General features: G+C 46.1%; 1 protein-coding gene across 2 annotated transcripts in view; it reads left to right on the forward strand.

The window, feature by feature from the left end:
• Positions 1-23,828, forward strand: part of ARMH3 (armadillo like helical domain containing 3) — a 122,434-nt gene extending 98,606 nt beyond the window's left edge. For both annotated transcript variants that reach the window (XM_058029444.1, XM_058029445.1), the window contains exons 25-26: positions 15,663-15,779; positions 21,468-23,828. In XM_058029444.1, the coding sequence (XP_057885427.1) occupies positions 15,663-15,779; positions 21,468-21,560 (210 nt within the window). In that variant the 3' untranslated portion in view covers positions 21,561-23,828. The remainder of the gene's footprint in view (positions 1-15,662; positions 15,780-21,467) is intronic.
• Positions 23,829-26,715: the final 2,887 nt, after the last annotated feature.

Raw genomic sequence — 26,715 nt, forward strand, 5'->3', positions numbered from 1 at the left:
ACCAAATGTTTTAGCATACAGAAATTGGTCACTGACCACTCCTGTCCTAATTGCTCAGGAAGTTAGTTGTTAACATGTGATCTTGTTAGCTTTAGGCATAGCCTGGTCCCTCATTGCCACCCAGAAACCCTTCAGCTGAGTGAGGTATGATTTGAAGATGCAGGTAACTGTTCTGTTGTGAGATGAGGATTGAAGCTGCCATGTTTTTCATACATGAGATCATAACTCAGCATGACTTCAGCTTAGGTATGTCATGGAGACCTTTTTCTGTGACGAGTTTGAAAAGGTCAGGTTAAGATGCTTGAAGAAAAATGACCAGTTGGCTTGACCCTGATCTTTATTTTAGGAAAGAATGATGCAAAAATCTGTGAAGTTAAATCTGGGGAATAAGTGGTTTTTATTTTTATGGAATAATCTGTAGAAACCTGGGGAATGGAGGGTGAAAATCTCTGCCTACGCTCTCCGAGCCCCTTACTTTCCAGTTCTTAACAGTGTTGTTATTGAAAAGGTTAATCCAGACTCTGGGCTGTCAACCCTCTGCAGTCACCTCACACAGCTGTACCTGGGTGTTTACAGACTGCTGCACATTCTTCTGCCCTGCCACTTGTGACTGAGTCAGGAACAGATGCTGGAGAAATAGAAATGTTTAAGAGAGCTGTCCTGTGTCCCTTTCTCTTGGAAAAGGTGATGGGATTGTTCTGACGCTCGGAGTCCCTCCCTGGCAGAGGCTCTGATGAGCCTGCTGGGATAAGGGCAAGTGGCATTTCAGGCTTCTTATGTTCTCTGTAGCTCCTACTGTATGTTCTCTTCTCTGTGGGTACTGTTGTTCTGGCACAGTATTTGAGTGGAGTTTTTTCCCTGCCCTTGTTTTTTCTGTGGGAGGCTGAGTGCTGTCACACTGCTGACAGTGCAGGCAATTTGAGGATTCCTTTGCATGTGCCTTTCTGGCATTTTATGATTCGGTCTCTTTCAACATGTGATAACAGAATATAAAGTAGGTCACTTTATTTCTTTTTTGCTTTTCTCGGTTCTGCAGTTCTTGTGATGTTGGAATTCTTTCTGGTATCAGTTTTGGAGACTTGTGACTGGGAGAGTTCAGTTGGTTCCTAAAGCCTTGGTAGTCATCTTAGGATTGGGCCTTAACAGGACACTAGGGATTTTTTTTTTTTTGTGGCTTTTATGCGCCTTGGGTACTTGGGTAGCTTGTTAATTAGTGCCTTTCACATATTTTAGAGAGTTGAGAAGGAAAATGATGGGACCTTTCCTAATGCACAGCCATCACTTGCTGCTGTGCTGCATCTGGTGGCTGCTGCCAGCCCTGCCCTGCTGTCCTCTCTGAGTTGATTGTAGATGGCAGTTGTTGTCTAGAAGCAGTAAACAAAGTGAACAGCTCTACTTATTGCAGTTTGTGAAAATACACCAAATAAAAGCTTTAGGCACAGTTGCAAGCTGGGCCTTAAAAAGGCATATGGAATAAATTCAGTCTTTGCTGAGTCAGGCCAATTCAGGTTCCAAGAAACCCCAGACCTTTAAAGTACCTGAATTTTTCAACCTGTAGACTTGCTTCTGTGTTTTATTTATAGAGTCTAAGATGTAGAAGTGTTAGGGTTAAATTATAGCACTATTTCACTGAAGCTCCCTTTAGCAAATGATACTTAGAACTGTAAGATCAGAGTCTCTACAGGGTAATTAAAAATGTGACCCCCTTTAGCTTCTGCCACTGGCTTTCTTAGCAAGATAAGTGTGGTACCAATTTATTCTGTGTTAGCTGAGGGTGTGAGGGTGAGAATGGATCCCTCTGCTTTATCCTTAAAGGTGTGTTACTATGTGATCAAATGCAGGCAAACATTTTGTAGATCTTCTTTGAAATGTGAGACTGAGTTGAAGACATAGAGAGACCTGGTCCAAAGCTTTCACCCAGCCCTTCTAGTGGTGTTGAATTCCAGAGGGGACTGCTCAGCTGTTGTGTCTGGTTATTCAGGAAAAGCCAAGTAGAACTTGAACTTGTGTATTAGTATAAGGTGCAGTTTCTTAAGAAGTTTCCTAAGCGAGCATGAAATCCTCTTTACATATAGTCAAAAATTTGGATGTGAGAATAATATCAAGAGGGCAATGCAGCAGCATTTTGGGAAGAGCAGGGTTTGATTCCCATTTAAACAAAAATAGTTTTGCAGATAAAACTACCAGCTGATGCAATATAAGTTAAAGGTTTTAAAATCTGGAGAAAAAGCTGCTGAGTTATTAATCCCTGAACTGAAGCCCTCAAGTCCTTTTAGTGAGTGACTTCAGCTTGTCATCTAATCCCTTTGACTCATAGAAAACAGACCCAGAGTTGTTCTCTGTGGTGTAGGAAGAGGAAATTAAACCAGTGAACTAAATAAATAAATTGATTAATTGGCAACAATAAGGAGTTGTGTATGCACTGTATCTAATTGCTTTCTTTATATTGTCTTCTTCAAACTTCTGGGAAGACATGGGTTTATGGGTTTCTTATGCAAAAATATGCTAAAAAGCCCCACCTCACCAAGGCTTTGAACCTTCAGCTTCAAAGATCATTTGTGGGTAATTTTAGGTTGTTTTGGACAGTCTCTAATGGGGACATTGCTCAGCCAAGTTGAATTTATGCAGTGGAAATTCAGGCTTAAATTGAATACACCTCAGGATCACAGAGTGAATCAAATCTCATTTCCTTGCTTACAGGTGATGTGGGCTGTGTGGACTTTGTTTCTCCTTCTCTTCTTCCTTCTCAGTAATTTTTATTCTACCAGATCAGAGCTACCTTTTCCTCATAAGAAATATTGAGGAAGTGGCTTCCCTGGGCCTTATTCAAAAACCCATCAGAGCTAATAGTTTTCAAAATGTTTGATGTCCAAGAGGCACTTGGGAACATTAAATCCTCACACAGGGATTTTTAGGCTGTAGAACAGTGGTGTCCTCCAAGCACTGCAGAAATTGCAGTGGAGATGATATTTCCATCACAGATCCTGCAGGTACTGATCCATGGAATATGGCAAAAGAGAAATATATAGAGAAAGCAGAAGCATTGGTGGTCAGCTTTATATCCCCAGGACAGTGGTATTGTCTTTACCTAAGTCTTCAGCATATCCCACCTCTGTAGCCAGCAGGTTCTGTGTAGAGCTGTGACAGCAAAGGGTGCATGCTCTTGATTCAGAGGGCAGACATTGTGGATACGTGGTTCTCCAGCTTGCTGCTCAACTTGCTGATCAGCTCAATTTGAGGAGTCAACAGCTAAAGGTGCTTTGGAAAGGAAGCATAGATTGTATTCTTTTGTTCTCCTCATCCTTTGGAGAGAGCAGGTGCCAGCACAAGTCACCTTTTCCTTGATTGTCAGTGGTGGGTCTACAGCCAACACTGTCATCTTATCTGGCCTGTCAGCAATAAACCTCACCTTTGTGTCATGTCCTTCCTGCCCATCCAGCATCTGAATGTCTGTGCAGATAAAAGCTCACTGTCATAGAGGTAAGATGCCTCTTTTCAGTCTTTCTCAGCTCCACATTCTGAAGAGATTTGTCTCCTACAGTGTTGGGGCTTGTTGCTGGGAGCATGTGAATGGTGAGAGTGCTGGTGCTGAAGGGGTGGTGAGTCTGATATTTTAAGGACATAAGTGGAAGAAATGTTTATGGGATAAACACTATGTTCCAAGGCATACAAGGCTTTTTTGTTCTCCAAGTATGTTTTGATTGCAAGATGCCATTTAACCATGCCAGGACTCACTCCTTCCTCAGAGGCATAGCTATTATCTTAGGCTCTGGTAATATGAGGATGAAGGACTAGAAACAAATTAGTGTCAGCAACCTTTGGTGCCTCTGTGTTTATTCCAGAGATTGCACATGGATGTCTTTCTCTGAGAAGGACAGCAATAAGCAACAGACTGATTTCTCAGAAACATCTGAGCTGTTTTCTGTGTGTGGTCCATGCCCAAGGCTCTGCTCCCACTCAGCTTCACCTTGCTGGCTGTCTGCTGGCCAGCTTTCCAGCACATCCATTTCAGTCAAAAAGTGTCTCAGCCTACAGCGTTCATCATCTCATCAGGCCTGCCCTTGCTAGTGATTATCTTGGATTGTAGCCCCTGCATTTCCATTTGTCCCAATAGCTGTTTAAATGTTCCTTTTAAATTAACTTAGCAGTCAAGTTGAAGCAGTTCTGGTTTTGCAGGCAGAAAACGTTTTCTGTGTTGGCTGTGGATGCTTCCAAGCATTAAGGGTCTCATTCTGTTTCAGTTCTGGTCATTGCCCAGATGGAGTTTCAGAAGAATGACACATTCCAACAGCACAAAAGGGAATAATTCAACAAATTAAAATGTTAACAAGCTTCACTCCTTCAGCATGTCAGAAATTATTTGATTTCCTAATTTTTGCCCTCACCACAGACTTTGTCCACTCCTTTTCCTCTGCTGTGCAATGCAGATTAGTCTGAGATCCCAAAATGTGACTGGTGGTTGTGAGGAGTCACTTAGTTGGGATAGATTTGAATTGATCCCCTTGTCTTAGTAGGAATTCCATAACTGCTGTAATTCTTATAAACCTGACTTGCATAGCTGCATGCTCTATATTTTAATAATTTCTACTCCTTCTTTACCGTCTCAGTCCCTCCTGATGTCAGTCCTGCCTGGTCCCCAGCATCCTTGCTACTTGTGTTTAGAACAGAGAGAGTTCTGACTTGCACAGTAGAATGTCTTATTTCTGCAGTGAACGCCCTTGAAGGAAGAACTCCAGACTCTGGACTGCAGGCTAGGTGAGCTGCACTTAGATTGGCTTAAACCCCTTTTGGGACTGCTGCCTTCGAGCAGACATTTTGCAACTGAAGGTTTCTTTTCACTACAGGATTTTCTGTAGGATAAGGATCATCCAGCAGCTTATAGCTGTCTGTTCCAACTCCAGATTTGTAAAAGCCTTAAGAGCTAGAACTTTTATGTGGGTTGAGTCACACAAATTTCCAAGCACTGCCCACCTTTCCTTATTAGCTTGCTACCTTACATACTGCTACTACAGTCTTTCTAGCTATTTGTAGCTAACTGGTTGAGTACAGATCTTCTATTTCTTTTGGGCTCTATCTTTAGAAGGCATTTTTGCAGACTGAATTTGTAAGTCTCTCAGAATCATTAAACTGTAGTTTTAAGTCTTTTAGGTATTGTTATGCAGGAAAGGACTCCTGGAGTCATTGTGATAGGCCTGGGAATGTTGGCTCAAGACTCAACAGTAGTCATAAAGACAAATAGAGAATTAGAAATTATTAGAGAGAGCACAAAAATAGAGGAGAAAAGCTGTTGTTTTCACTGTGTAAGTCTTTGAAAACCCATGTTTTAAATCTTGTGTATTGATTCCAATGCCCTTAGTTCATCCAACATACCAAAGAACTGCAAAATAGTGCAAATAATCAAACAGCTGTTTGCTCAATGGGTTTCTTAACTATCCAGAGTTCTTGCTTGTATTCAAAAATTTGTATTTTGCCTGAGAACAGACTTCAGTTCATTTTCCACAGGTAGTCAGTTAGGCAGGTGAGCTTAGTGTTTCTTCTTTCTTGGCTTCACTGCATCTCCTCAGGCCACTGAATGACTGCTTTTTATCACTTCCACTAATTGCTGAAATGTAAGTAGGAACTAGGGAACTGATCTTCCTAATGTCTGCCCCTGCAAATGTGCACCTTCCTTTTCCAGTCCTAGCTGGTTTTCTCTAGCATGTCCTATATTGATTTGACTTACTTTAAATACAAGCATCCACTTGGTTTGTGGCCAGTTTTTTGGCATGTCGGTATTTAGTTTTGCTGCTTCCTTTAATTAAATTTATTCATGCTGTGCAAACCAAGTTTAAAAAGATTTCTGATCATTAAAAAAAAGAAAAAAACCTAATCTAGCATCCACTTTTTCTCAGCAAGCATCAGACCTAGGACTGTACATTCATAAAGGCCATTGGCTTGCTAGTTGCTGTAAAAGATCAAAAAGAAAATCAAAATGCATGCCAAGCTCCCTAGCTTTTTGGAGTGTCTGTGTTCTCCTTTCACTTGTCTTGATCTTCAAGTCAATGTCTTGGTGAGTTTTGATTTGGTTTTATCTCTATGTTAGTCTGCAATCATTATATCCCAAAGAAGTCCATGGTGGCTGTGTGAGGGGCACAAGCTCTCTTGGATCCTCTGCTGATTTCTGTGAACCTGACCAGGTGTCGTTGTTCCAGAAGCCTCATGTGACTGCAGGTGTTTGATTAGACCGTACCCAGCACAAGGCTCCCCATTGTTTTTTCCTTGGGCACAATTAGGTTTTGGTTTCTTTGAGCTGGAGCAGTGCACTTACTTCTGTCTGGGTTTGATTGAACAGAAAGGGCTTTGTTGCATATCCTGCCTTAATCTATTCTCTAGACAGCCTTATTCCTGAGCTAGCTGTCGTCTGGGCAAATTTGAATTTCTTTGCTGGAAATGAGTCTCCTCTGGTGTACATCAGGTATCCTGTTGTCATTTCACTAAGGCAATCTCAGCTGAGAGCTGTGTATTTGAGTTTGAGCATTTGCCAGGATGCTTTCTGGCTACTGGTCCTGCAAGGATTTTATTTCAAACTTTTTCTTAAAATCTTCAGCTACCATTTTTAAGGTTCTTCTATCTGTCTTTGATTTCTGTAATATCTTTTTACGTCTTGGCTTCTCAGTTCAGCTGGAGCAGCAGTTCCCAACTTAAAACTCTTTTGTCTTGTTTTGGGCACCAAGGTTACTGGTCTTGCTTTGGTCAGTTAAATGTGCTGAAGAGCTGCTGCTGACTGTTTTTTTCCTCGGTGTTCAGGAGGACAAGGTCTTCTGTAAATAGAGAATTGCACCAAAGGTTGCACACAAATCACAGCGTTCATTTGCTGAATGCTGGTTAGCCACTTAGGCTGAACGGGTAACATGAATGATAACAGTGAGCATAAGGATGCTCTTGTCCTCTAGTGTGATGGTTTGGTGACAGCAGTTGATTTACTGCTCTGTGAGAATGCAGCTGGTAGATAAAAAGCTTCTCTTGGAATAGCCCATCACTTTTCAGCACTTAAGTTAATTGTAAGCACAAAGGGGAAATAAAAAAATTAACGGTCCAGTCCATTGCTATCTGCAGTGCATTTCGAGCCTTGGCAGAATTGCAAGTGCTCTTACGTACCTAGCAGTGAGAAATGTTTTCATAAATGCCACCAGCTGGAGATAAGGGTTCACAACTCCAAAATGGGCTGTAACTCCAAAATAGCAAATCTATCTATCTCAGGTTTTTATGCTCCTGCCATCATCCTGGCCTTTCTTAACGCTGCCTGCCTTTCTCAACAAAATTTCTAAAAACAGGCAAGCTTAGTGGGCCTCATTCGGTTTCCGGTGTATCTCCCCTTCCAGATCTAAATGTCTGCTCTGGAGACTGCTTATTTTATTAACTGATAATTTTAAAGATAATTTGTTTCAGGATCTTTGACTTCTTTTTCTCTGCCTGGGTTTTGAAAGTGCCAGCATTACTCAGTATATGGAGGTTTGTTCCCTTGGCAGAAGCCCACTGAACCTGTTTTCCTTCCTTGAATAGCACAGAGTTGCCTCCTTTTTTTCCCTGGAGAGCCTGCCCCTACAGTCTGGGAAAGAGCACCCAGTGTCCCACAAAGAATACCAGGTTCTTTGTGCCAAGTGGGATATGCAGATTAGTATAAACCCACTGACCATCTTTGAAACTGGAAAAGGTGGACTGGATTTGAGAAAAGGCAGTGTGATGCTTTTTCACATGCAATTTTGCTCCATGTGCTCCAAACATGAATGGGTTGAGCAAGGTGCATTTGACATGTATAGACATGACTTCTTGAAATTACTCTGCAGCAGAAGCATTCCTGGCATGGGTTTTCTGGTAAGGTGGGCATGCTTTCAGCTACCTGGCAGCTGGAGCTCAGAAGGTGTTTATTGTAGCACAGCACTGCCTAGTCCTGGTGATGGCTGCAGGAATGTCCAGGGCTATCACCACATCAGTCTGTTCTGCTTGTCTATACCTCTTACAAATGAAGCCAGCTGTGCACATAGAGACCATGTGTGTGTATCTCCTTGTTCCTTGCCTTTGTCCTTGGCTGCAGCCTTTCTGCTTCTTAAAGTACCTGTTGGGTGTTGGGAATGCCTGTCCTGTGGGAGCTTGGAATGGGCACTGTTTTATTTACAGTTGCTTCTTGGTGGAGCTGGGTAACAGTTTTGGCTTTGAGACGTTTCTGAAAGCCGAGTGATTTCCAGATTGGTTGGATCAGTGTGTTTTTTTTACCACCATTAAATAAAGTTGAACACCTAAGGCTTCTAATGGATTGTGGGTTTAAAACGTTTCTGAAGCAGATAACTCTTGTCCTAAAATAGGATGCCATTTCTGCTAGCAGAGTTCAGAGAACAACAGTAATTTTCTGAGTGAGCTTATAAATTATTTATCTTTAGAAGAGGCACCTGTGGGCAGAAGAAAAAGACTGTAACCAAACCCTCACGCTCCATGGATAGAAAGTGTTGCCTTTGTAGGCTTGTTCCTTTAAAGATCACAGATCCCTGTGAGATCATTGAACAAACATCTGAGCTACTATATATCATCTGAGCCTGACAGACTGGCTCTATGCTGAGGTGAGAAAAAGGGGTGTGAAATGTCCCTCCTTGATGTGCTAACTAAAATAATAATAATGATAATCTTTTAAGTACCATCAAAACCTTTTCCTTGTGTAGGGAAGTGATGAGGCCTGGATTTTGATACCACTCAAGTGCAGATGTATAAAAGCAGCCTCAGGAAGGATTTGGAACACAGCAAGTTAGACTGTGTTTGGCTGAGCACAGAGCAGTTCACTGCAAACAGCAGGACTGTGAGAAGTGACTGGCAGAGACAGTTCACTTCCAAACTCCAGGAAGCAATGTCCTGGCTAATGCTCAGTCAGCTGAACAGAGGGAGACTGACACTTGTTAGTCTGTGCTTGCCAGAGTAAACCTGGTGGGAGCTGTGTGCAGGGGTCTCTGCACCAACCCAGCAGTGGAGAGCAGGGTGAGGCTCCTCCTCTCCCTATTTCCACTCATCTTTGCTGTGTGCTGCTCTACTTTGTCCATGTGTCCAGCTCCAGACACTGAACAAGACAACCACGAGTTCCATCAGCTTTGGGCTCTCCACAGCAGGGCTGGAGCATGTCCTCATGTCTCTTTGTTACCCTGGAGCTCATGGGGAGCTGCCCCCACCTCTGCAGGCTGTGCTTCTCCCCAGTGACCTCTTACAGTTATTGCCCTGCAATGTTAATGCATTCCTTCTCAGTGGCATCCTGTTTCATACCTCAGAGGAGAAGTTTGCCCTTTTTTGCTTCCACTTAATCTTTTGGTCTGGCTGAACTTTTTACTATTGGAAAAATATCCTTCTTCCAGTAAATTTTCCTGTACTCAGGGCAGAAAAGATGATGCCTTCTACTCTGGGAATGAATGACAGATGTGTGAGCTGGTGGGGGCTGACTTGCAGGCTCATGCTCTCAGCCCACAGCATGAGAGGGCCATGGCTCCTTCACTGCATGTAGTACAAGCTGCAGCTGCTGGATGCAGATCTGGGACACCAGAGCTGGACTGGCAGTGTGCTGTGAGTCTTACACATAAGTGGCATGGTTACCCTTGAATCTGCAGCCCCCATCTTTGCCTTTCCCATCTGACCCACTCCACATCCTCTGGATCCACAGATGTGTGCTGTACATGCAGCATGTCCTGGGAATCTGAGTTGTGAAACTATCATAGCACCATCCTCCTCCTCCTCTTCCTCTTAGCATTCATGAACATGGAAATAACAGTCATGGCTTGATCAGTGTGGGGGTGAGGAGTGGTGCTAGAGCATCAGCGCTGCATTTAGCTCCAGGAGAGCTGCAAAGGTAGGGCAGTGTTGGGTCAGACAAGAGCTCTGAGCTGCTGCTAGTCCTGGATGGATGCTTTTCTGGAAGCCAGTGGCAGTGGCAGTGGCAGCTGCTTCCATCATGTGCCTGTAGCATTGCCAGCCTTAGTGGAGCCTCTCTCTGAAATTGGCTCCTGCAGACAGAGAAAGAGGAAAGGGAGAAGGAGATGAGTGCAGCTGGGGTTTGGGCAGAGTCTGTTGGGAAATGTGGCAGCTGTGTGTGTGTTTTTATTTAACTTCTAATTATTTAGTTATGTTCTTTCTCTGTGGTGCTTCTGGGGATTAATTTCAACAAAGACTTCAGCCTGCATCAGCAACTTTAAAGTTGTTCTGTGAGAAGTGTGATAGCACTTGGAAAAAAATTGTTTTCTCTATTAATTAGAAGTTACTACTGTAAAATTGATGTCAATTATCCAGCACTTTATTATGGAGAGGCAATAGCCTCTTTGTAGTCCAGGTGTCAGCAGCCTTTTCATTACAATGAGAAATGTTGCAATTCAGTTGAATTCATGAAGAGAAACACTCAGGGACTTTAACTTGTTGTAGAGATTAAGGAGGGAGAAAAAGGGGAAGATTTGTACTAAACCTGGAATAAACAAGCCCATTTGATGACTGCAATGTAAAATGCACATTTCTACTGGAATAGGAAAACCCTAGAGTCTCTTCCTACAGCCTCCACCCTCTGAGCTGAGGGGACAGACTGCTGAGTTTGCTTGTGGTGCTTTGTGCTTTGACTGGGTTTGAGGGGCAGGACTGCCTGAATTCCCTCTGGATGAGGTACACAGGCAGTGCCTCCACACCTCTGCAGGGTGCACAGAAGGCAGGTTTGGCTGCCCTCAGTCCTGCCCTGTTGTGCAGCAGTGCTGATGAGAGGCTGGCATTACATGCCCCACAGGCTGGCTGCTCCATCCTCTGGCATGGAACAGATGGGACAGAGCCTCTGGCTTTTCTGTCCTGTGGGGCCTTGCTAGTCTGACCTGAGACACTCCCCCATCCATCCCCGAGCAGCTGGGACTTGGTAAAGGGACAAGTGCATTTTAACCTGGGCATTGTTGGGGCTGTTTTACCTTTTGCTTGGTGTGAGATCATTCAATCTGTGTCATGGTTGTTAATAACTGTCTTATGGGCATGGAGAGGTTTTAGTGAGGTACTGGTGATGCTGACTGATTGCATTCTTGTGCTTTCCTGTGCTAATTAAAAAGACAATGTAGAGACCTTGGTTTGTTCTTGTTTCTGTTTTTCCTTTTATTTTTGTCATTGCCTGTGCATGCTCCCTGGAACCTACCCACCACCAGGTCCTTTGCTGGGTGCTGTGAATTGCTGGTGCTCTCTGATTTTATGTTCCAGTAAGGCAGAGACTGCAGATGCAGATGATGAAGGATTCTGCAGGTTAAAAAGTTACTAAGCAATGAAGCAAATTATGTCTGCTAGATAGATGGGCCCTAGAGCTGCATGTTGCCCATTAGGTTTTACTGCTGGTGCAGCTCCCTCTGTGGCAATGCTGCCAACAGCCAACACTGTGCTCTCCTGGGCACAGTGGGGGTAGGAGAGTGCTGTAATCCCTGTGTTTCTCCAGGACAGGATCTTCCAGGAGGACTGGTCTCTCCTGGGGGAGTGCAGTGTGTTGGTTCTTGCTGAGGATCAGTCAGAGGGAGCAGCTCTGGTGCAGTAAGGAAAAAGTCAGTGGTAGTGACTAGTACAGCAAAATGATGCTGTGTTTTGAATGCTGAAAATTTCAGGGCAGAGGCAACTGCTTCTGGGGGAAATGGTTTCAGAGCTTGTGTGAGAGGAAGCCACTGACCCAACTGACCAAGATTGTCCATCCAGTTTGCAAGGCAGTGGTAGAAGGAGCTGGTGGATGGAGCAAAGTAAGGAGCCACAAGCTGGGAAATTATCTTGTTCCTCTGGGTGCAGTGACCTGGCATGGCATGGGTGGGATGCTGCACAGAGCTGAGCCCCACATCAGTCCCTCGTTGGAAGCCAGCCCTCCTGCCATGTTCATGAGGGGTTGCCTCTACTCACAAGCTGTGGGTGTGACTGGGGGAGGAGAGTTTTATGGGGCATGGGCAGTTGTGGCTGCAGGAGGAAGCTGAAATCTGAATGCCAGAGAAAGCACTTGCTGTTCAGAGCAGCTCCTGAAAAATTGGTTTGGGGACACACATGCAGGGACCTGAATCTCCAGCATTTCCCTGGAACTTCTGGAAAGCAGTCAGAGAGTGAGTGGTGATAGGGGGTTAATTTGATGGCAAATTATCTTTAAATTACAGCGGTACAGCTCCATTGAGTTCTGGTTTGTTGCAGTGGAAAAAATGAGCAAATATAGCCTCTGGGGCTGATACAGGTAACTGCAGGAAGGGAATTCAGCAGCCTTCCCTCCTCTTGTATTGACCCTGTCTGAGTTGCTTGCTTCCATCATACTGCTTTTTAAAGACTCTGATCCCCCTAAGGTAACCTACAAAAAGACTTTTAGATTGTAACTCCATTAGGGTTTGTTTGTTGGTGTTTTTGGTTTTTTTTTTTTTCCACTGTAAAGATCCAGTAAACTATTTTTAAAAAAAGAAAAGCTTCCCCTGCATGTTTATCCTTGCAGTCTTAGGGGTGTCACATCAAACTCCTTGAAGATCATCTACAGTCCAATTTCATCTGTCCTTGCCTGACACTGAAACTGGTATTTTTCCAGCTTCTCATGAGATGATAAAAATCTGAATGAGTATTTAAAATCTCTTTGGAGGAACAGCTAAAAAGCCTTTCCCTTCTCATACTTGACCATCTTGGAATTCATGTTTTCTAGACATGAGACTTCCAAGAAGAATGGGTTGAACAAGACTTTGAAGGAGAAATGCTTTAATCTCAAAATTAAATTGCTCTAGTTCCTTTGGATCTGACAGAAAGTGCAGATAAAGATCTTGTGTGTTTAAGGAAAAAGGCTGTTCTTCCTGCAGTAGTTTTCCTGAGCAAAAGTCAAAGCAATGTGTAAGAAGGGAAAAGATGCTAACATACAGTCTTCTATTACACCAAGGATGTGAGGCTTTTTGTCATCTGTGTAGGAAGTTGATGACTTTTAAACCTTCCTGTTAGGTATTCTTAATACCTTCTGCTGCTCTTTGACCTGTCCTCTGTCTAGCAGCTGCATCTTAAAGAGCAGATGAAGTCATCTCAAGGATGGCAGGTCCTAATCTCAGTAATAGCTTCTATCCATTACAAGGTATGAGGTTGAAATGATCTGTGAGTGGGTTTATCTCAGATCCCACGTAGCATTTTTTTCTCAGTAGCAGCAAGAAAGGGAAATTATCACACAGTGGGGAGAAGCTGTTTATTTTTAACTCACCCTTTCTTTTTAAGTTCTATTTCATAATTAAAGGAGATAAGGAGTGGAAGCCAATGAAATACATAGTGAAGGGATAAGCTGATCTCAAGCTCACTGCAGAGATTACAATAAGTAACAGAGTAGAGACTTTGGGGGCCTCTTTTCTTCCCTGTCCTCATCCTGAAGTATCAAACTGAGTTCTTAGCTTAGTTCCATGCCTTTCAAAGGTGATGCAAGCAGACAGATTTAAAGGATTCTGGTTACAGAGCTCACTACTGCTCTCAGAGTTTACTTCTCTTCATCATGGTTTGAGGATGCCTCTCTTGACTATCTGAAGAGATCTCTACTCAGAGCTAGCAAGGAGGAATTCTGATTATTCCTAAAGAAACATGTGCATCCATTGAGCAATCACAACTGTGTGGCACAGGGCACACCTGTGTGTATGGGAATACAGGGAGACTGAAGGGAAGGTTCCTGGGGAGTCAGGTAACCCTGAATGAAATGCCTTTGCTCTTGAATTACTGCTGGAGAATCCTGTTCAACTCCTCACCTTTCAAACCAGGCTTTTTCTCTGCAGCTTATTAATCTTGATCAATTTGGCTTCCTCTGATTGACAGGAGCAAGCTGCCAGATCCTTTATTGCTCAGAAGAAGGTGCATTATGCTATTACACCATGTCCCTAGTGGATAGTTATTCCTGTGCCCAGGTGGCTTTCTTTCATCATTGCTCGTGGCTCTGCAATACTTCTTGTAGCTTCTGCACACAGGAGCAAGAAGGGCAGGCTGAATTTGGAGATGGATGTCATTGCAGGGAGTTCTTTCTGCCAGTGGAGCTGACAAACAAAACAGCATTAGGAAATGAGTGCTGGAGAGGAGGCTGTGAGCCTTTGCAACACTGGCAAGCTGTTCTTAAATAACATTGCAGAATCAGAGTCAATGCAGTTGGAAAAGGGCTCTGAGACCTTCATCCAGATCCTTATTCCTCTCCCTAGCTTGTGTCTGCAATGCTGCAGGACAGCTGAGCTGCAGAGACTGCTGTGTGACCATCTCACCTGGGAACCACTTCCGGAGCCCCCCGTTTTGCCCCCAGTCCTCATTTGGATGATTCCCTGTAGCTTCTGCCATCTCAGGCCCTAGCATGAGTATCTCTGTGCACCACTGCCACGTGCAGAGTTTGGGAGAAGCAAGCTTTTGAATGAACCCTAAGCAACTTTAGATTTCTTAGAATAAAAAATGTAAGGACAAGATATCTGTAAAGGGCAGGAGCTGCCAGCTGCCTAAAGGAGCAGTTGACAGTAGTGCTTACACTGTTGGGAGTACAAGAGGAGAAGTCCAAGGGCTCCTTGTTGTTCTGGTCACTGCTGTCTTCAATCCTCTGCAGTGCTCTTCTTAGGATCTGTTCTGAGTTGTGATGCCTTGGAGCAGGGTCCTCTTCTTTTGCACCTTTTACCACCTGTCTTCCTGGCTGAAGCTTGTCATGAGCTGGGATTACTGCAGTGCAAACCTCAGATGTTCATATTCTGTTTAGCTCTCAGAGCAAATGGCAACAGCCTAAGAGTGAAGTTCCTGTGTTTAGGAGAATCATTTCAGGCATATGATTGCCCAGGAGTGTTAACCTCTATGGTTCCTTGTAGGAAGATTGTTGTCACCAACCATCTCCTAAGTGCTTTGAGGAATATGTTAGTCCATGCAATGCTTGAAAGCTAAACATCATTGTGGGAGTCCCTCTTGGTGTTCCCTAGTTAGGAAAATGGATGGTTCAATAGAACAGAGATGTGTAACTGTGAGTTTGCAAGTATAGCCCAATGCTGGGAGCAGAGTAAGGCAGTAATAAAAGCTGGAACTGCTTTGATTGTAAAAACTGAAGAGAGTAAAGTATCTCCTGGGCAGGAAGACCTGGATTCATGTCTTTGTAAAAGCAGGGTCCATACCAAGGCTGGTCTTCTCTTAGTGCTGCTTGTCAGAAGCTTGTTCCTATCAGGAGGGACATGCAGTGCTCTGTATGAAGCTGACCTGAGCAGCTCTAGAAGCTGGTGGTTTAGCAGGCTGTGAGTGATGATTCATGAGCCAGGAGGGAAGCGTGGTGACAAAACTAACCTTGAGACTGTGGGACTGGGCAAATCTGTGTTTGTTTTGTGCTTCTGTGTTGCATCTGGGTGTACATGTGGTAATTAGCTGGTTGGTTTATTAATATGTCTAATTCTGATGACAGAAAGCTGCTGCTCTCATGGATATAGGTTTTATCTATCATTCTCATGAATGGAGAAATTCTGTAAATTTCAGGACTGTTCCTTGGCATTAGGAAGCCTTTAGTGCCCAGCTCCATGTTGTTAATCATGAGCCAAATACTGGCCGTTTAAAGCCATCTCTGTTGTGAAAACAAGTGCCAGAGCTGTGATCTATCTCAGCCCTGCTCCTCCTGTGCTGAGGAGTGTGTGGATGCTGATTCCTGTGCTGTGTCTGGCTGTTGCTGGCAGGTTTTGGAGGTGGTGAGGTCCAACTACGACACGCTGACGCTGAAGCTGCAGGACGGGCTGGACCAGTACGAGCGCTACTCGGAGCAGCATAAGGAGGCTGCCTTCTTCAAAGAGCTGGTAAGCTGCCCTGCCTCTGAGCAATCAACAGCCCCCTTCAGAACCTTTGGGGGTTTGGGGTGTAGCTGAGCAGTCCTGTTACTCCATTGGACTGCCCCCAAAGACAGGGCATAAATTTGTATGGGGAGAAGCTGACTGAGCTGGCTGCTCCCACTTGGCGTTAATCATGCAGAGCAACTTGGCTTTTTTGCTGTTGTTAAGGGGACCATGAAGTTTGGGACTAGTAAAACACCTTCCTGCTCATTGCCTTCCTCCTTCACTCACAAAAAAAGGGTTTCCAAGCATAGAAAGTGAAGGCATTCCCTAGAAATGTCTCCATCTACAAGAGGAGAAGACTGATGGTAGGAAGATGCACAAAAGTTACAGAACAAAGACAAAAATGAGTCTAAATAATTCAGGTTGGTAGTTATAACTCTTCAGCAAGCCAGCTTGCTTACCTTTCTCCAGAGAGCACTGATGGAACTTTTCTTGTCCGCATGAGCAATTTTCATGTCCACTGCCACATGAGCATGGAGGCAGTGTTTTTGTAGTGACTGGTGTGTGAGGAAAGCCTCACTCTTGAATCATTACAGCTTCACCAAAAGGGAGGGATCTCTAACTTTGGCAGCCTTCTCCACCAGTCTGAGAATTGATTCTTTCTCCCAGCTCTGTCCCTGCTGATTGATGAGTAATTGATGCCTGCCTACTCTATCACGAGTCTCCATGAGTTGGGGCATGTTGTTGGGCATCCTTCTGTCAGCTCTGCTCCAGAACAGGCACCTGAAATGGTTTTGTTTCCTTTTACAGCATGCTTTTAACTTTCTTGGGGTCATTCCAGCCCTGACATTAGGTAGTATATGGGCAAAAGCATTTGCAATTGCTTCCATGCTATTTTTCTGAGTTCTTTTGTGCCTGTTTTTGTCTCTCTGGCCTGCTGTTTGACACAGCTTTCCTGGAATACAGCAAAGAAATTTGGCCATAGCCTTCCTGTGACACAGGCTTTTTCTATTACTGAACTCTAGAAATAAGACACATTCCTGTTTCTGTTGTCATCTCTTCTGTCCCAAGGGCTCCCACCCTCAGCCAGCATCTCCTTCCCTTTGGCCACATGACTGCCCTGCTTCCTGCATGTCCCACTTTCCACTTGGCCTGGCAGAAGCTCAGGCCAATCATGCCAATTGATTAAAATTACATTCTCAGTCCTATGATCATCACAGCCACGAAACATTTCAGCTAAAATTATTTTCTTCCTAGACCAATTTCCTATTTTTTTCAAAATCCCAATTTTGTATCATTTAAGAATCTGTTTATCATAACCAGCCCGTCAACTCCCAGGTGAAAATTGCCCATCCAGGTACCCCTGGGACCCTCTACTCAAGAGCATCTAAAAGCCTGAATAATTACTGTATAAATGTGCTGATTTGACCCAGTTGTGAATCAGTTTAATCCACATCTCTAGATGCCCTGAGAATTGGGACCCTATTAAATGTTCTTTACTCACAGCTACAGAAAATCCCCTGCATTCCATTAAGCCGTTGCCTCGGCGCAGCGGGGAATGAACCTGATACGTTGTGATTTGTCTCCAGCAAATCCACTTGGCCTCCCGGCCTCCTCGCTCTGCTTTTCTCTAGGTGCACTGTAACTGATGACTCTATTAATTGTTCAAACAACTCATCAAAAAGGGCCTAATCTGCCCTGTCCTTCCCATAGTCCCTTCAAACCAGGTACTTGCTTTCTTTTTGTGAAGCTTTTGAGTCTTTACTTCAGTTTCTGTTGCTGGTCTGATGCTGGATAATACCCCCCTACCCAGTGCTTTGGGTTTAACCTCGGAGGTTTGCAGGATTTCATGGAGGGGGCAGAGGGAAGTTGCTGCAAATCTCTTTGTGAGCTGTACCAAAAGTTCAGGGCTGGTGGTGAACTACAAGTTTCTGAACTCACATTGTTCCCATCAGGTCTTCCTGGACAGGATCTGTTTGCAAGTAATTCTTTCCAGATTCTGCCAGGTTTTCTTATCACTGTCTGCAAATGTTTGCATCAAAGCAAACCCTTCTTGGGTGGGGAATGACACAGAGGAGACATTTTCCTTTTCAGCTGCCTTTTTATCTCTCTTTGCTCCCATTAAGTAGGTGAGCAGAAGCTTCCCCAAGCCATTCTGGGGGCTCCTTTATGCTTAGAAATCTTGTTCTCACTCCTTTGACCTGCTTTGCTAATTCACTGCTTCACTTCTCCTGCTTTGCCTCAGTGCTGCTCTTTCCTGCTAATCCCAAAGAAGAATCTGCTTTCTTCTCCCATTCCCTTTACAAAGAGGTTTTCAAAGGCTGCGATACTGCGGCCACATTGTGGTGGAAGGTGATGTGCAGATTGTTTTATCAGCTGGGTTTTTCAGCATGTTGTGCTGCCTTTGAGGGGCTGAAGGAATGAAGTTAAGAAGTTTTCTTACACTTTTTATTTCTTTTCCTTTGAAGCCTCAGGGATGTCATTTGAGGTCTGTGCTGCTTTGATAGAAAGAATGGTTTGGATGTGAGCTTTTGGACCCTCACATTGCAGCTGGAGGAATGTGTGGAAAGAGATTTCAGCATCTTTCCAAAGCATTCACTGTCTCTGCAGTTAGATAGGTTTCATCAGTCTCAACATAGTCTGATTAAGGATTGATTTCGACTGGGGAAATTATCTTAATTTGACTTTTAATTAAGTGTAGTAGTCAGTGTAAATGTTCTTCCCATTGTACAAATAATTTAAGGACTGCTTGTTGATTAGGAATAGGTTTAGTTGATGAGACTTGCTGTGAAATAGGAGTGTCGGTACAACCTTGCACACTTCCAGCTCTGATGACACAAAACTAAAATTTAATCATGTTTCCCCCCCATGGTTAATGCCCTTGTTTCATCCACTCTTTCATTTACTCATTCTTCCACAGATGATGTCAGTATTTTGTGCATTTTCCATTTTTTCAACATTTGTGGACTGATAGTAAGAAAACAATTTTAGAGTTCTTCTGTCCCTAATTCTCCAGGATGCTCCATACAGAAGCAAGAGAGGACATGTGCTCTGCTTGTACTTCCTAGCAGAATTAATGTTAAAGCTCTGACCTTAATTTCTGGAGTTCTGGGGCCTTTGTGTAAGTCTGGAGGGATCTGGTAAATTCCAGGCTTGGGCTGCCCACTGCACCGAGAGGTAGGAGGAGTCCTGGGGTGTATCCTTATGGAGCAGCTTAGGTACACTATAGGAACCTTCTGAAATGCATCCTTGTTACAGACTGACACCTCCTTGTGTAACTGTCTGGTCTTCCAACTCCAAAGGGGAGATGAGCTCTGGCTCCCTGTGCTGAGCCCTGGTGCTGGAGATAACTTGATTTAACTTTAATTTGAGCTATTCTTACCTTTTAAGTGGGTTGGCTCAGGCTGCCTGATGCCTCACAGCAGAAGAAATGCTGGGCAGAGATTTGTGTAAACGTCACTCCTGTGTGTTACCATGCCCACTCTTCTCCCCAGTTTGTGTTAAGGGAGATCTACGTTCACCTAGACTGCTCTTGACCAAAGTTTGTGTCTAAAGCTTCTCTTGTAACCTGAAGCTGTCTTTAAATGAAACTGGCTCCACAGTAGCTTCAGGTGAGCTCCTCCACTGCTTCACAACCCATAGGTTTTAAAAGTATTTCCTCTTTTCCTGTGTAAATCTTCTTTGTCTAAATTAGGCTGTGTATTTCTTGCCCCATCCCTGGGGAGCCAGATAAATATTACTCACTGTTCTCTTTCTGACCTCATTTTACATAATGGAGTGTGTTTGCTCTATTCCTCCTTCTCTTTGCAAACTAATCAGGCTAATTAATTTCTTGTGCTCTACCCCATAGCTGCAATTTATGCTAAGCCCTGTGTTCTCATTGTGCCACTCCAGCCTCACTTTCTGGGCTTACAGAGACTCCTTCTTGGAGACCTTGATGTGTATACAAGCTAGGAATCTTCTGCTGCTGGTGCCTGAGTCCTGGCAGCAGCTCCTGAGGCCAGGAGCTCATTACTGCTTGTACTTTGTCTTGCTGGGACCCACAGAAATGCTTTTAGTCAGAATAAGGATACTGCTTATAGCATCTGCCCCTTTTCTTCAGGCACTGATATTCCCCAGAGCAGAGAACTCCCCACAGCTCATTGTTGTGTTCTTTCCTTCTTGTAAGAACTGACTGGATCATTGGAGCACTTGGCAGGACTGGGACCAAATCCTGTTAGTGGGACTCCTGTCTCCTGGCAGCAGGACAGACCTGTGCCAGCCAGTGCTCTGGAGATCCCTTGCAGTGGTGTTTAACACAGGGTACAACCGTGCTTATCTTGCAAGACGTGGTCCCAAACTATTTGAGGATGGAGTAAGTCAAAAAACACCTAAAGTAGAGAGTTGAAGGGGTGCTCCAAGGGAACAAAGATGCTTGGGGTCTCTGCCAAGCATCCTGATGAAGGAGAGTTTGTAGTTTCTGCAGATAACATAAAACTCAAGTACTTTGTTTCTTAGGGTAGACATCTTTGCTGGCGTGCTCGGGTTGTTAGGGTTTATGCAATGGGGCTCACTGGGGTTCATTTCACAGCTTTCCCTGTTAACCTTCCCAGTTTTGCTTTCCTTCCCTTTCTTACACATTCTGCCTTTTGGGTAGCTTTCTGCCCTTTCAGTGTGTTTTTCTCACTGGGTAGCAAGTGGGACCCTCAGCAGTGTGTATATATATGTGCTCTTCCAGCCCCTGGTATTGGATTCCTCATTATGCATCTATAGAATTCTTCCTCCAGTGCTTTTAGAAAGTACAAAACACTAACCAGGTCAGCAACAACCTTATTATCACAGGCTCGGAGTCTCTGGGAACTGTAATCCTGTTGTTTGGATGAGCTTGTGTCAGTTTTGCTTTCTGTCACTGCTGCACAGTCGCTGACACAGATGATGTTTGACTTTGTTTTCTCGTTGCCAAGTGCAGCTGAGACTGAGCCCAGTCTGGGGCCTGCGTATTTGGCCAAGGAGTCTGCTGGCACGAGGGGGGAAGGGAAGCTGCTGTCAACAGGGCTGCCCAGCTCTTCTTTGTGCTCTGTGGGTGACCAGAAGTCTGGGTGTCATTGAGGGATAAAGGTGTCTCTTCTTCAGAGACAGCCAGTGAGCCAGCTGCATGTGTACAGCACTCAGAATACACACAGCTGGCTCTGAACCCAGGGGTTTTTGCCAGTCTGGGTGATAATTTGTGTTTACAGCACAGTGGCATGGCCTCTGTCCTCGCCTTCAGTCTGTATCTTTGGCTCTGGGGTTCTGGAGCAGGACAGAGGCCATGGCACTGCATTGATCTGGGAAATGCTCACTGGCACTCTGGTGGGCATTGATAAAATATGATCTTTAAGCTGCAGCCTGGGAATGCTCACTTCCTCCATCTCTTTGCCCCAGAACAGGAACCACATCATAGCTCATGCATCCACACAGAGCATCTTCTCCCATCCCTGTCTCATTGGGAGTTTACTCTCCTTGCTGGGATGTCACTATAGACATTCCTGCTTTTCCAAGAAACAGCTGAACCTCAGCATTTCCTTGCTAGGCTGGAGTCTCAGTGAGAGCTTGCTGCAGCAATTGCTGTGCAGCTGGAAGTGCAAAACAGCTTCATGCTGGGCATTGGAGGTCAGCAGTGTCAAAACCGCTGGGCTCATGAGGAGCCAGGACGAGTCCCGTGGCTAAAACATCTCGTTTTGTTTCTGTCAGGTTCGCTCCATCAGCATCAACGTGAGGAAGAACCTTGCTTTCAACACGCTGAGCCAGGAGCTGCTGCTGAAGGAATTCTCGACGATCTCGTGAGGCGGGGACGCTGCGGCAGCGCGGGCGGAGCCGGGCTGGGACTGTCCCCGGTGGGCAGGGACACTCCGCTCTGCGGCCGGTCCCCTGTGCCTGCGGAAGGGACCGAGTTTCTTTTAGGGGAACGCCTTGCTGCTGTGTCTGATCCCAAAGGAATGTGTTTAAACAGAACTTGGGCTGAGGAGAGCTGATTGGCATGTTGAGGAGGAAGCAACTTTTTATGGTGCCACGGGAGTGGGCAGCCATTCCTGTGACATAGCAATGGGAGATTCCCTCCACAGCCTCAGGGAAAACGCACTGGAAACCTTTGTAGCAGAGCTGGGGAGAGCTCACAACTGAAATAATAAAACCAGCCCAGCTGTGTGAAACTGTTCTGGGTAGAGATTGCTCACCTGCTCGATGGGGAAAGCTCTTTGGTCCCAGGTGAGGGCTGTTCTTGTCCATCAGCCTGGGTCAACGTGTCCTCCTGTCATGTAAGTCAAATCCATTGCCATCCCATTGGGAATGGCTTTGGATTATAAAACAGTTTCCCCAAGGAGCAGGCCTTGCTCAATGCTGTCTCCTGATGTCAAAAGGTGTCACTTCAACCAAGCCATTGGAAAAGGGGAAACTTTGCTTCCAAGGCTGTTGGCTTGCAGGGTCCATTGTGAGCCAGGATCCAAGAATATGGGTCATCAAACAGAGCACTTTGCTACTGGAGACCAGCTCTGCTTGGGGTCACTGTTGCTTCCGGTAGCTCCAGCTCATCTGCTGTTTCTAAGGTAGAGGGACATTTTTAGACATTTGGTTTTCATGGGGCAGAGGCTGACTCCTTCTCCCCACTCACCTTGTTGCCCATCAGAGACCGCTTTGTGACAATCCTCCTCTTCCTCACGGGAACATCTGCCTTGCACATGTTTGCAGGTGCCTGGTGACCTTCATAAATGAAGAAGTCTCCAGTTTTTCCTTTGTGTGTAGCACACAGTTAAAATGCATCTGGAGAAGTAGTGACTTCACTTTCCTGCCCTCCTGTCTTTACCAAGTGACGTTCATCCGTGTCTGCTGAGGGCTTCCCAAGGAGCAGCTCTGGGATGATGCTCTGGGGCACAGGCACCTCTCTGCTCCCAGAGCCAGTGCTGCAGAGGTGCCCACATCTGGCAGAGCCTGTTTAGAGTGCTGTGTCAGGCTCCCAGCTCAGGAATACACAACATGAACACCTGTTCCACACCTGTTCCCTGCTCATGCATTTTCAGCTCCCAGCACTGATGTTATGATATTAGGATCTGGCCTGACGTGGTGGACTGAAGTAGAGAAGTTATTTACATTCCAGATCCACAGTTTTTTTTCCTCCCCCTAGAAAACAGATGTTTTTTTTAAAAAGTGCCTAGTCCTGCTCTTAGCCTTGTAGGTTAGTGTGAGTAATGTGGATGTCATGCTCATTTACTACCATTTTTAGGCAAGGCTTTTTTCATGCTATTGTGCGTTAATTGTGTTAATGTTTCATCTTACCTGCTATGAGCATGGGAAACTGAGAGCTGTGTCCTTGGCCACCCACTGGGCACAACACTGATGACATCCCTATGTTTTCCTTGGGAGCACTGGCTTCTCTCAGCAGATGATACTATTCCTCAGCGGGGAATTGTCTGGCTTTTAACAGCTAAGCCAGACGTTTATTTGCTCTCTGCCATGCAAGTGCATGGGAATGTGTATGTGTCAGAGGGACAGTGCTTAGGGGAAAGCAAGCAGGCTCCATAAAATTACTGCTTGAGAACAGGCCAGGGCATGTAGAGGAGGCAGCTTCTCCAGTGGAAAATGAGGAGCAGTTGTTTGCAGTACGTGGTGCTTGTCTGGGGGGATAGAGGGCGATCTCGCCCTCTGAGGGGTGGGATCTCACCTTCTCAAGGGGACTTGAGGTGCAGCCCCAGCATTGTGACTGGTGGAGCATTGAGTCATCCAGCTGTCCTCATGCCTCCTGTTCTCTGAGCCCATTTAGGCTGAGCCTAGACACATACATGAGAGAGTTTGGGATGAGTCTGCTTCTGACTTGGCAGCCTCTGGACTTTTCAGCTTCTCGCTCTGGGCTCAGCTGTCCTGTCTCCCTGAGGGTGCTCCCTTGCTGGGGTGATCATAGAAGCCCAGGCATGTGTAGGATCAGTTCCTGAGCCCAGCCCTCACTCAAGTCTGAGCTGGGGAAGACTGTGATACATGTCCTCTTGTCACACTGTCACTGAACCAAGCACTGTAAATGGATGTACATACAAACCTAGAGCTCAATAAATAGCAGAGCCCCGTCTGTCCAGAGTGTGCAGTGTTTGTCCTTCACTGGAGGGAGGGTGGGGTGGCTGGGGAGTGGCCCTGTCACCATTTGGTGGCACACTGGCTGCAGCAGGGCTATCACTGCCCTTGGGCTCTTCCAGCCTGAGCAGAGGGAGGCTGTGGTGCTGCACAGTGATGCTCTGTCCTTGGTTCAGTGTGCAGGTACCACCCAGGACTCAGCATCCCTGTTCCTCCTGCGTGTCCCTGGGCTGGCACTAAGGAAACCATGAGCAAGGCTGAGCCCGTGAGTGAGGGATGCAGGGACCTGCCTGTGTGTGATGCTCTCTGTTGCTGGTGTCAGCAAACTCCTGCTCACAGATTCTGCTGCACATTTGTCTGCTTTGTTAAACACCCTACTACAATTTGTGTTTTGAGGCCAGCTTGAACTGAGCAGAAAGTCATTTAAATCTTAATGTTCAGCTTCAAGATGTGTGTGACAGCCTCCAACTTCCCTGTATCTGATCTGAGCAGGTGAGTGTATTTTGTTATATCTAATTCATAACTCTGTCTGTTATTGGAAGAGCTGTTTCTGAGGCTTGGGGAGTGTGGGGAGAAGTCAGATTGCTACCTTTAAATTATGCAGCAGCTGCAGAGAGACAAATACTTTACAAAATAATGACCTGGAAGAGAGTTGAATTTGAGCTAAACTTTGGAGGGAGTTACTAAGAGTTGTTTTGTAAGTGCCACTGATTTTTGATCTCTTTTTCCTGAGCTCTTACAGGTCCCACTTTTCATGCAGACTTGAGAGAGAGGCAGCTCCTCAGGAGCTGAGTCTTCCCTGCATGGGCCAGCAGCTCCAAATGGTGTTTGTGTGTTCTTTGGAGCTGCCAGGAGCAGGTAGTAGCAAACCCCTGGTCCTTTGCTGGTCAGAGCCCTGGTTCTCCCATGTACAGCACAGTGTGGTTGTGCCCAGGGGGACACTGATTAAACAGAGGGCTGATCCCAAATGTGGCAGCACCCTCAAGGGAGCATTGCTGGATGCTGTTGTCTTTCTAAAGCTTCTTTGGGCCACCCTGGCAGGTGCTCGGGGCTGCAGACCTCAGCTCTGACCCAGTGTGGCTGTCAGCCCTCAGGGCTGGGACTGGCTGCAAAGAGAGATGTTCAGGATGGGGCCTCCCCAGCTGTGCCCTCCAGCTGCCCACACATCACCCAGGACCAGCAGCTTGTGCCCAGAGGAGCTCCTGCTCCCTGGGGCAGAATGGGGCTCCCCTGGAGCCCCTGACATCTCAGCCCATCCCAGAGGGCCAGAACAAGCACAGGGTCCAGTGCTGCCCTCTCCCAGCTTGGCAGCTGCCAGAGCACAGGCTGGACCATGCTCTGAAGCTTCTGCTCTCTGTGCTGTCCCTCCAGGGCTAATTGAATCATGTGGCTGGAAATTGAATCCAATTGAATAGATTAAATGAGCCGGGCTTGCCTCTCACTGCAGCAAGCTCAGAGCCTTGCCAAGCTGCTGCCAGAGGCTGGGAGCTCCCAGGAGTCCCATGGGGGCAGGAAGGGGCTGGGGAGGCTGCTGGGATGGGCACCCACTGTGCTGAGCTGCTTGTCCAGCTCTGCTGTGACAGATGGACCCTCGGCCACTGCTCAGTGATGTGCAGTTGGCTGTGTCCCAGGGCCCACAGGTCACTCTGCTACAGGCACACAGAGGTTGGCTTGGCTCCTTTCCCTTCTGAAGCAATTAATGACTAATTAGCTGGAGCTCCCCTGCTCCAGGGTTAAACCAGGGCCCTCCCAACAGTGTGCAGGGGCTGGGATGCTCTGATGACCTGTGGCTGCTCAGGAGTTCCGATCCTGTTGTTCTCCCAGCCTACAAGGGAGGCTCCAGCAGCATTCCAGCCCCATGCTCTGCTTTCAGCCCCTTGCTGCAGCCATTGGCAGGCCAGTGGGATGGGATAGGATGGATTGGGATGGGCAGCTGAGAGCAGAGTGCTGAGACCCAGGTCAAAGTGGAGATATCCTTTCCCTGCCCTGGCAGTGCAGGAGGACACGTGTCCGCAGTGGGGACTCGCTCGTGACAGAGATACACATCTGTTCTCCTAGCAGACCTGAGCTGCTCAAAGAGTCCCTGGTGTGGCATCCAGCATGGCATAAATGAAGGTTGGAAATAGTATCTAGTTCCTCTTTAATTAAAACCTGAGCCCACAGGCACTGAGCACACAAACACGAGACGCTTTGTAATGCTGGGAGGGCTTTTGGGACGCAGGGTATGTCCTGAGCCCAGGAATGCTCCAGTCTCCACTTCCCAGACTAAGCCTTTTCTTCACACAGATTTTGTATCTGTTGTGCAGAAGTGGCAAAGAGACATTCTGGGGGGACACAGAGCCCCCCTGCAGCCCACCCAGCAGTGAGGCCGTGCTGGGGAATCCCTCCTGGCTGAGGGATAAGCAGAGGCAGGTGCCTGGCTTTCGAGGATACAGAGTGTGATGCAAAGTCCTTTCTCCCTCCTGCACACCCAGATTTCTCACACCTGCTAGTTTGCATTTGACAGAGGAATTTCCCTTCCTCCTGCAGCATTCCTGCTTGCAAGGCTCTCCCAGCAGCTTGCAGCATCATCTGTTCCTCCTCCAGCTTTGCAAGATTTTTCAGCAGCTGAAATTCCCCCCAGGTCTGAATCTCACCGTGGATCCCACCTGCCCATGTGTCCCTGCAGGATGGGTTAGTGGAGATGGGAGCAGCCCTCCCCTGTGTGTGTCCTGGCTGGTGTCCTTTTGGGGCATCACCTCCCAGCGACCTGCTGGTCTGCTGTAGCTGTTCCAAGATTCCCATCTCTCTTCAGAGACCGAGGGGCCCATCCTGGTCTTGTGTCACCCAGATCCATTTCCTCTGCAGATGTAGTAAATGTTGTGGTTTATTCCTGAGTGGGGCC

This window comes from Melospiza georgiana, chromosome 8 (genome assembly GCF_028018845.1).
Source record: "Melospiza georgiana isolate bMelGeo1 chromosome 8, bMelGeo1.pri, whole genome shotgun sequence".
Taxonomy (NCBI): Eukaryota; Metazoa; Chordata; class Aves; order Passeriformes; family Passerellidae; genus Melospiza; species Melospiza georgiana.